Consider the following 11103-nt stretch of genomic DNA (forward strand, 5'->3'; position numbering starts at 1 on the left):
TATGAGTCCAGGGGTGTAAAAAAAAGTTTATCTTATTAAATTCAGTGTATTTCAGGATAATGTTTCAAGTTTCGAGAGTAAAGAAAACACTCATTATGAATAAATCTTTTTAGTTTTATTGAGCTTTACAAAAGTTGCTTTCATTATTTCTGTGTTTTCTTTGTTTGCTTCATTATTATTTTCATCACAGGGTGCTGAAGGTATTCCTGTCCCGCACGGCTCAGAGGATCCCCTATATGACCAGCTGGCGAGTGTTACGCCTACTGGCCATCATCCTGCTCATCGTCTGCTGGTTCCTGGTGGCTTGGACATCTGCTGTCTGTCAGAACCCAGACAGGAAGTTGGCGCTCATCGATGTGGGCTACACGCCCAACGACCGTCAGTTCAGCATGTGTCTCCTGGATCGCTGGGACTACATGATGGCTGTTGGTGAGCCCCAAGCCTGCCCTCTGCACACTCAGGGGGCTGTGAAGAGAATTAAAAACATCTCACTCTGTGTGTGTATTGTGGGAAAACATTGGCTGTTTGATTGATTGGTGGCATAAATTCAGCAATTAATTTATTTGGCATTGCAGCAGTGATCATTGAAAATGTGTTGGCGCTTCATCCATGTACATTTGGATATTAATCTCTAGGGATGCAACTTTTTGGGATGCTTTCTTGGACAAAAGGGTGGCAGGGGGAAGCAGATGAAAAAGCAACAGTGCTAGGGAGGGAGCGGCGTCTTTCACTGCTCTCTGCTTCATGCCTGCCAACTTACAAGTTGTGTGAAAGAAAAAGTACTTTTTGACATCCAAGCAAACAGATGGACCCCAAGCTGAGCCACCATGCTGTTCCACTGGATACTGAGGACACTGTTCATTAGGACATAAAAATAGGCTTATGCAAGTCAGCTCTGCCTCTACATGAATACAAGCCATCATTTAGATACACAGGGATGCAACACATTTCTCATATTTAAAGATGCATCTTTGTTGGCTCACAGTCAGACGTCTCCTTCTAGTGCAGCGTCTTTCTTGCTCAGAAACATCTATAAGTTAAGTGTCTAGTAAATAGAGCTAAGCATGCGTTGCAAAACTGCACTTTTAGCACTTATACTGTGCACAGCTAATTGAAAATAACAACACACTCGTTTTTTCTTTAGTTTTAAACCTTACTGACCATTTAGAAACTTTTAAGACTTTATTTTTGCTTTATAAAAATGTGCATTTGACATTATAAAAAAAAGTCTTCTGTTAAACACAATGTGACTGCTCCCAGTTTTCAACATCCAATTTACCATCATTTTCACTGTATAAGTCAGTTTTCTTTTCCATAAATTAGCATGCCTGTGACTTATACACCAAAGCGACTAATATAGTTTTTTTTTTATCCATATTTCTAATCCAATTTTTGGCTGAGATCTGACGATTTCATTCATTCTGACATGGAAAATATTTAACACTACCATTTTCAGCCACTAGAGGGCACTCGAGTAATATGGCAAGTCATGTGTCTCATTAATAGGTAAAAGTGACTATTAATGAGACACATGGCTTGCCATACCAAGCCACTTTTGTCTCGCTCCGGTGTATTTGAGCAAACTTCAAATCAGCTGCATTTCGCTGCACCACCCAGGCGAAATGCAGCTGATTTGACCATCAAAATGCATGTATTAAGGAAAAGTTCAATTGAGACACACCTTTACTATAATGTCAAGCAAACAAATAATTGTTTTTGGGTGGGTGTCTTGTTAAATTTTGCAGAAATGCACAGCGAGTCGTTCCTCCGCAGCTTCAAATTGGCTTTTGAAATGCAGCTGATTTGACCATTAATGTGCATTTTGTAAGGAAAAGTTCATCTGAGACACATCTTTGCTATAATTTTGAGCAAACAAATAATTGTTTTTAAGTGTTCAATTCAATTCAATTCAGTTTATTTATATAGCGCCAAATCACAACAAAGTTGTCTCAGGGCACTTCACAGAAACATTCACATACATAAAAGCCAATTAGTAAAGTTCTCTATCTAAGGAATCCAGCAGACAAGTTGAATCTTGGCTTCGTTGATATTGTTAATCTCGTTAAATTCTTAGTAAAGTCCTCCCATGCGAGCGGACGCCATTTGGCAGCCAATCGATTTTTTGACACAACACCGACCCACATTTCCTGTTTTTTTTATTTATTAAACCTTTATTTAACCAGATTAAAAAAACCACTGAGATCAAGACCTCTTTCACAAGGGTGACCTGGCCAAGAACAGGCAGCAACAGCACACATCATAAAAAACAAAACAAGTAGCAAGATTATGAAGACCTCAGAAATATATAAAAATATAAAACATACAGTATAACAGTAAATGGCAATAATTATTTAAAACAATAACAATTTAAGATCTAAAACACAGGCGCTGTTGACAAGATATCCTTTGTCGTTTTTTTTAAATATTGCAAAAAGCACTCAAAGTAACAAGTTCTGTCCGTTTTAATTCAGCTTGCAAGACATTCCAAGCTGAGGGGGCAGAAAAGCTAAAAGCTTTCTTGCCATTTTCTGTTCGCACACGGGGAACATGAAGATGCAAACAGTCCTTAGAGCATAAGGCATAACTACTGTCCATTCTTTGTATAAAAGTACATAAATAATGTGGAAGCATGTCAATAAGAGACTTATAAACCAAAGTCATCCAATACACATCCATCCATCCATCCATTTTCTTTACCCGCTTATTCCATTTTGGGTCACGGGGGTCACTGGTGCCCATGTCCAGCAATCACTGTGCGAGGGGCGGGGTACACCCTGGACGGGTCGCAAGTCCATCACAGGGCCACATAGAGACAAACAACCATTCACTCTCTCATTCACACCTAAGGACAATTTAGAGTTACCAATCAGCCTAACATGCATGTTTTTGGACTGTGGGAGGAAACCGGAGTACCCGGAGAAAACCCACGCATGCACGGAGAGAACATGCAAACTCCACCCAGAAAGGCCCCTGGACCGGGGTTTGAACCAGGGACCTGCTCGCTGAGAGGCAGCAGCTCTACCAGTTGCGCCACCGTGCTGCCTCCAATACACATGTCGCCTGTTAAACAGGGAAGACATATTGGTTTTAAGATGAAGATCACAGTGATGAGTAAGGTAGCTACAACAGTAATAAATCTTAATGCACAATGGTACACTGGATTCAAGGACTGTAGACAACTGTTTGAAGCACACATATAAACAATATCGCCATAGTCAAGTACTGGCAAAAAATTAGTTGTGATCAAAAGCTTCCTGGTTGTCAGCAGTGACGCGTAACAAACGCGATGCATCCGCGGTGACGCATAATAGATGCGACTTATACGGCGAAGCAATGTATTTATGTTAGTTTTTCACTTTATCAGATATATTTGGACTGATGTGACTTATAGGGTGGTGTGACGTGTACGGCGGCAATTACAATATGTTAGATCATGCTTAAAATAGATTCTTCCCTGTAGTTAGATGAAATGTTTCTTTTCAGAAACAAAAAAGTTGGTAACACTTTACAATAAGGTACACAAAATTTGATTAACTACTAGGGAACTCCTCAGGAATGAATCAGGAACAAATCAGGAGCTAATGGGTAGTTAACCAGTACTTACTGGGAAACACACAGCCAAGCCTTATTAGGGGACTACTGGTTAGTTTCCCTGTAAATGAAGAGGAGCTAACCAAGAACTAATAGGTAGTTTCCAAAGAAACCAAAGAGGAACAAATCAGGAGCTAATGGGTAGTTAACCAGTTCTTACTGGGAAACACACAGCCAAGCCTTATTAGGGGACTACTGGTTTGTTATCACATGAACAAACCAGTAGGTAATGGTCAGGTTGTGATTAAGTACTGATTGGTTCTTCAGTAAGGAATTGATATGATGTTTCACTACATCAGTGAACAAAATAATAGTCAGGCAATTATTAATTTGGTACTCATTAAGTGATTGAGATGACACCAGTACAAGATTATGAAATCGATAATGTCTTTCATCAATAGGTTTACAAATGAGAAAATCCAATAAAACCAGTAATCAATAGGAAACAGGTTTTTGACAATTACGAGCTGTGACCTCACTGGTGCAGGGTTTATTCAGAACCCACAAGGAGAATATCTCCTCTGTTTCTGTGGTAACCCCTAATAATGCTTGGCTGCGTGTTCCCCAGTAAGTACTGGTTAATTACCTGTTAGCTCCTGCTTCATTCCTTTTTGGCTTCCTTGGTAACTACCCATTAGTTATTGGCTTGTTCCACTTCATTTACAAGGTAACTGACCAGTAGTCCCCTAATAAGGTTTGGCTGTGTGTTCCTCAGAAAATACTGGTTAACTACCCATTAGTTCCTGAGGCATTCCCTAGTAGTTAATCAAATTGTGTACCTTATTGTAAAGCGTTACCAAAAAGTTTAATGAAGGTCTGAAGGTCAGTATGAAAAAACCCCCACTGTAATGCCTCTTTGATTGGTGATATACCATACCATACCATACCATTTTATTTATAGAGCACTTAAAACAGCCACAAGACCAATCAAAGTGCTGTACAGACAGAACAACAGACAACACACGAAGCAATGTACAAAATGAAGTAAAGCAAAAATATAGACATAAAAACGATGCAGCTAATAAATATGACGACAAACCAGTGTGGAGCGTACATGTTCAAAACACAGATCCTCTGGTGTTGAAAGCTACTGAATAGTAGTGAGTTTTTAAACGGGATTTGAAAACCGAGAGGGAGGGGGCCAGTCTGACAAGCAGAGGTAACTCGTTCCAAAGTCTTGGTCCTGCTACAAAGAAGGCCCTGTCACCTCTGCGCTTAAGATGAGTTTCTGGAACTGTGAGGAGCAATTGGTCTGCTGACCTCAGGGAACGTGGTGGGATATACGGTTGTAGCATATCAGAGAGATTGGGGGGGGGGCAAACTGTTAAGCGATTTGTAGACATACAGGAGTATTTTGAACTGGATTCAAAGGTGAACCGGTAGCCAGTGCAGTGAGGCCAAAACTGGTGTAATGTGCTCTCTTTTGCCTGTACTGGTTAAAAATTGGGCTGCTGCATTCTGGATCAGTTGTAGTCGTGCAATGGAGGTCTGACTGATACCAAACAGGAGTGAATTGCAGTAATCAAGCCTAGATGTAATGAATGCATGTATTACTGTCTCCAGGTTCTTTTTGGACAATATGGGCTTCAGTTTAGACAGCCGCCTCAGTTGGAAGAAACATGATTTAACAATCATGTTTACGTGACTGTTAAGTTTCAGGGAAGGGTCCATTATCACTCCCAGATTATTGACTTTTTGTTTTTCTGACAGGGTTAGAGTGGAAAGGTTGATGCAGTGGTTTGTGATCGTGTCATTGGGAGGGAACAACATGACTTCAGACTTATTTTCATTGAAACTTAAGAAGTTTAAAGCCATCCAGTCCCTGATGTCTGCAGGCAGTCGAGCAGAGGTTGAACAGAGCATGTACCATTGTGTCTTAGGGGGAAGTAAAATTGACAGTCGTCGGCGTAAAAGTGAAAGGGTATGTTGTGTTTCCGGAAAATAGCACCAAGTGACAGCAGGTATAGAGAGAATAGGAGGGGACCCAGGATGGACCCCTGCGGAACCCCCATTTAAGCTCTGTCGTTGCAGAACTAAAATCCTTGATGGAGACACAAAAGGATCTGTCAGTGAGATAGGATCTGAACCAATTGAGGGCTGACCCTGTGATGCCCACCCACTGCTTCAACCTAGCAATGAGGATCTCATGGTCGATGGTGGCAAAGGCAGCTGTAAGGTCCAATAGGACAAGCAGCACAGAATCACCAGTATCTGTGGATCTGAAGATGTAATTAAAAACCTTGAATAGGGCAGTTTCAGTGCTGTGGAGAGGTTTAAAGCCAGATTGGAATAGCTCTAAGATGGCGTGATCCTGCAGGAAGCACATCAACTGGGACTCAACTGTTTTCTCCAGTATTTTAGAAACAAATGGGAGTTTGGAGACAGGCCAGAAGTTGGATACGACTGAGGGGTCAAGGTTTGTTTTTTTCAGGAGAGGCTGGACAGCAGTATGTTTAAAGGTTTTTGGCACCACGCCAGTGGATAAACTACTGTTTACTATAGCAAGAATGGACAGACCTAGAGTAGGAAAAACCTCCTTTAGTAGTCGAGGGGGGACCACATCAAAGGGGGAACCAGAAGGTTTCAAGCTGCACATGACCTGCTCTATAGAAGATAGAGTGATGGGTTCAAAATGGTCAAATAGAGCTACAGATTGAGGTGGGATGGATGGGTCATAAGTTGGAGGGGAAATGAGAGCCCGGGTGGTCAATCTTTTCCAAAAAGAAATGCAAGAAGTTCTCGCACAGCTCAGTCGAGGCTTCCAGAGGTGATGGTTCAGTGAGGTGGAGAACAGAGTTTAGGGTAGAGAAGAGGACACGTGAGTTGTGAAAGTTTGAGGTTATGATATCAGAAAAGTATTTGGATTTAGCAGCTTTTACTGCTTTCTGATAATGGCGCCAACTCTCTTTAAGTATTTGAAAAGAGACCTGCAACCTGTCTTTCCTCCATTTGCGCTCCGCCCTCCTACATTGCTGCCTAACGGCCTTGGTGACGTCACTCAGCCAAGGTTCTGCTCTGAGTTTTGATTTTTTAAATTTTAACAGGAGCAACATGATCCAGAGTCTTTAAGCAGACAGAGTTGAACTGGGATGTCAGCGCCTCCGTGGTGGTGAGACACACCGGGGGCTGAATGATCATTTCAGAGTTTTAAGCATCTCTGAAACGTGTGGCAGTGAAGTGGTTAATGGCCAGGCTACTACGTGCAGGAATGCACGGCTTAGGAGTTAGATGGGGGAGGGTGAATTCAAACCGGACTGGCATGTGGTCTGAAAAATCATTATCACCAATTTCAAGATTACTAACAGTCACATCACGAGTTAAAACAAGGTCCAGTGTATGTCCGCGCTCTTGGGTGGGACCGTTTACATGCTGAGTTAGATTAAATGAGTCCAATAAATCTAAAATGTCCTTAACCAAGGGCTTCTCAGGACAGCACACATGCAAATTAAAGTCTCCAACAATGAAAACATGATTATATTTTGGTGTGATTTCAGCCAAGAAATCAGAAAACTCATTTATGAAATCCTTAGACCAAGGTGGGCGGTAGACCAGCGCACATAAAGTCGAAGGCGAATGGCCGAGTTCAAAGATGCTCAGCTCAAATCTGGCGCGGGAAACTGGGATGGGCAGTTGTTTACAGTCAAAAGTTGGTTTGAATATTGTTAATAATCCAACATCGCGCCGGCCTGATGGCCACAGTACGTTAAAATACAGACGGTCCGGTGGCAATAATTCCGTCAAGGTGCTGGACTCACCCGGAGACATCCAAGTCTCTGTGATGCAGAGAAAGTCCAAATCATGCTCTAGAAAGTAGTCCCTGAGGATAAAAGTTTTGTTGGTAACAGATCTTGCGTTGACCAAACACATCCGGATACTGTCCAAAGTGGATCCAGCAGCGGTGGAGTTTGCACTCGCCAATGGCCGCAGATTTTCAGTAACAGCCCCTCCGTTGTTTACCTGGTCCGGGCACGCGGGAAGCTGGCGATGGAAACCCTGACCACCAGCTGAAGAGGAAGATGCAGCGCGCAGGGCTTTAAGCTTTACCAGCTGCCCAGCACGTTTTCCCCAGCGTCTATAGCGATATGTCCGGGCAGGGAGGTGAGGAGTGCAGCGGAGGTAAACAGGCATGTTCGCCAGCGGGGGGAGGAAGGGGTGTCCAGAGGTACGCTCATATTGTCAGAGTCAGTCAGAGTTTCTTTATTGTCATTCGCACCTCATGTGGTACATGTGGTGGAGCGAAATTATGTACACAAGGTCCCAGTTACATCCAACAATAAAATGTATAAGAAAAACAGTAATAACATCTAAGATATGAACTAAGAAAAACATCAACTAAATATACACTAAGCACTCATAACATAAAACATTGAACATCACCACAAACATGAACATGAGTCTGTGAGCAGATGTGCACGCATGAACACATCAACATTGAAACAGATCAGCAGCAACATGAAACAGATCAGCAGCAACATGATATGGTTTTTCACAGTGATTATTCTAGTTAGAGATTCATGAGTCTAACAGCCTCAGGGTAGAAGCTGTTCCTCAGTCTAGTGGTTCTACACTTAATGCTCCTTAACCTCCTTCCTGAGGGGAGTGGGGCAAAAAGTGTGTGTGCTGGGTGGGTGGGGTCCTTCATGATGCAGGTGGCCCTCTTCCTGCATCTGGAGGTGTAGATGTCTGTGATGGTGGGGAGACTGATTCCGACAGATTTCTGTGCAGCCTTCACCACTCTCTGCAAAGCTTTTCTTTCTGCAGCTGTGCAGCCTCCATGCCACACATTGATGCTCGAGCACAGGATGCTCTCCACTGCACACCTGTAGAAGGAGGTGAGGACTGAGCTTCCCAGACCAGCTCGCCTCAGCCGTCTGAGGAAGTAGAGTCTCTGATGAGCTTTCTTGATCAGGCTGGTGGTGTTGTTGCTCCAGCTGAGGTTGTCATTCATGTGTACACCCAAGTACTTGTAGCTGGAGACCACTTCCACCGCAGATCCTCTTATGTTCAGGGGGGTGTAGGTGTTTTTGTTCCTTCTGAAGTCCACAATCATCTCCTTTGTCTTCTTCACATTGATGTGAAGGTTATTCTCTCTGCACCAGCTCTCCAGGTGTTCCACCTCCTGCCTGTAGCTGGACTCATCATTGTTTGTGATGCATCGTTTGTGATATTGGTCCAAATAAGCGACATCGGCAGAAGAAAAATGAAGATCCAGAAGCTGTTGTCGGTCATACACCAGCAGCGAGTTTATGTCCCAGATAAAAAACGAACAAAACACAAATAATCTGAACACCATCAGCAGAGGTGGATTGCAAGCGATGCACACGGGCACCATCTTACCAGAAGTATTATATGTGCTGCTGATTATCCATGCTGCTGATCTCATGCTGCTGATTATTCATGCTGCTAATCGCATGCTGCTGTATTTGATTCGTATTCATCTACTCACAGATTCATGTTTGTGCTGCTGTTCTTCGGTGTATTGTTTTACACTAAGTGTTTAGCATATTTCTTAATGTATATCTTAGATCCTTAGTTACTATTTCTTTTTACAATTTATATTTTTGCTATTGCTGTATGTATCTGGGGCTCTGTGTACACAATTTTGTTCCACATGTGATGTAAATGACAATAAATCCTACATGAACTTGATTTTCCAAAGCATGTGGTTCCAGCAGGTTGTTTACCTCCGTGAAGCTGGATACCTTAGAAACATCACCTTGAGCTGCCACAGAGGTGCACGGGGACTCATTTATTGTTATGAGAATACAAGCACAGCTGTTACATGCACTATGTTTGTGTTGAAAAGAGCATTTTCCCGTATGTCTGAGCTACCCTTCCATTAATGATCCGAACTCCTTGAACTGTGAATCTGGCTGGATGGTTGTGGTTCAAATCCGCAGATAGAAACATTGTTTTTGTTTTGTTTGGATACTGATCATTATTTTCATCCTTTCATTTTGCAGCGGAGTTCCTTTTCCTTCTGTGGGCAGTGTACCTTTGTTACGCAGTCAGGACCGTGCCGTCGGCTTTCCACGAACCTCGATACATGGCCTTTGCTGTTCACAATGAGCTCATCCTGTCAGCCATATTTCACGTGATCAGGTAATCCCACCTACTCTTAATTTCCCAGTAGAAAACGTCAGCTCGTGACTCAAACATCATTTCACTCTTATAAAACACTGGTGTGTTTGTCGATGTGCTGCTTCACCTGCAGTTTAGTTCTTATTTGTTTTGGACCATGTCAGAATCCATTATGTATGTACAGTTACGGCAGCGAGCAGCTGAAAACTCTTTTTCGAGAAGAAATTGGCAGATGTTTGTTGCAGTTTTTACAACTTCCGTGTGATTATTTGACCAACTTTTTAATGGCCCTCTTCGGCCATGTGGTGAGGCTCCTCTCTGTTGACGAGACGGCTGAAAAACGAGACATCTGTGTGGTGCCGCGAGTCAATGGGCTGCCATGTGGGGCCCCAGTCAACACTGAAAATTATTACACAATCAATTTGTGTCGCTCCCAGTGTCGGCTGCTTGATCCCACAGCGACCTGGCAAACCTCCATGTAGGTTTTTGATGGTCATCAGGTTTTAGTTAGGTGCAAATCGGTTACCAAACAAAGGGAATGTGTAAGCGATGTGCTGGTCATTCAGTGAAAGGATAAGGTTATTAAGTCCTCATGTGTTGAGAAACTCACCAAACACCTACATTTCAAAGCTTTGGGACATTTCAGTGCTGGACTTTTGCCTTCTATAAAGTCTCTAAGCTATTACCACAGTAACTGTTCATTAATTAGTCATGTACCGACTTCAGCTACGTAACAAGACTGCTGTATGCCATTTGAAGACTCTGCCGTGCTTGAATTAGCTTCAGACAGGACAAGCCTCTCGATCCTGAGTGCACACTGTGCTGAAAGCTTCTTAGTTCGCTTCAAATAAAAGGATAGAGTGACTTCTCACACCACTTTCTTTCAGCCACTAATTAACTCATTTCCGACCTACTGCTGTGCCACCACCAACCTACTGTCTTTCTCTCCGATATATATAAATAAACTAAATCTTGTGACTAGATCAAGGTCGCACCTCTTTTTTTTTTTTTTTTTTTTTTGCAAATCTTGTGAAAGGAAGAAGAAAATATTCTGTCCTTGCTGGCAAAGATTCGCCCAAGCGGAACATTATGTGAGACAGTGGAACTGACAAGTAGACAGTCGACTCTGTCAGCTTCTCTTTAAAGAGTTTTACAGCAGACACAGCATAATGTATGAAAGTCCCAGTTTGGTTCAACTTCACTGTGATGCCTGAATGTACAAAACTGAGTTAAAGTGGCTAAATGTTGACATTTTTTCTCTGTATAGGTCTAACTAAATGTAGTGCCATAATACATCATTGGGACAAGAACAAACAGATAAAAAAAAAATAGGTTTAATCCATCAGCCGTTACTGAGATTAACAAAAGCAATAAATGAATAAGTGCAATAAGGGAATATCAATCTGCTTGTGTTGTATATTTGGGGTGCAT

General features: G+C 42.4%; 1 protein-coding gene across 1 annotated transcript in view; it reads left to right on the top strand.

Moving 5' to 3' along the window:
• Positions 1 to 9697, top strand: part of gpr158a (G protein-coupled receptor 158a) — a 111879-nt gene extending 102182 nt beyond the window's left edge. Inside the window, exons 7-8 of the mRNA XM_037694443.1 lie at positions 191 to 429; positions 9555 to 9697. Coding sequence (XP_037550371.1) covers positions 191 to 429; positions 9555 to 9697 — 382 coding nt within the window. The remainder of the gene's footprint in view (positions 1 to 190; positions 430 to 9554) is intronic.
• Positions 9698 to 11103: the final 1406 nt, after the last annotated feature.

The sequence above is a fragment of the Nematolebias whitei genome, chromosome 20 (assembly GCF_014905685.2).
Source record: "Nematolebias whitei isolate Nwh7 chromosome 20, NemWhi1, whole genome shotgun sequence".
NCBI lineage: Eukaryota > Metazoa > Chordata > Actinopteri > Cyprinodontiformes > Rivulidae > Nematolebias > Nematolebias whitei.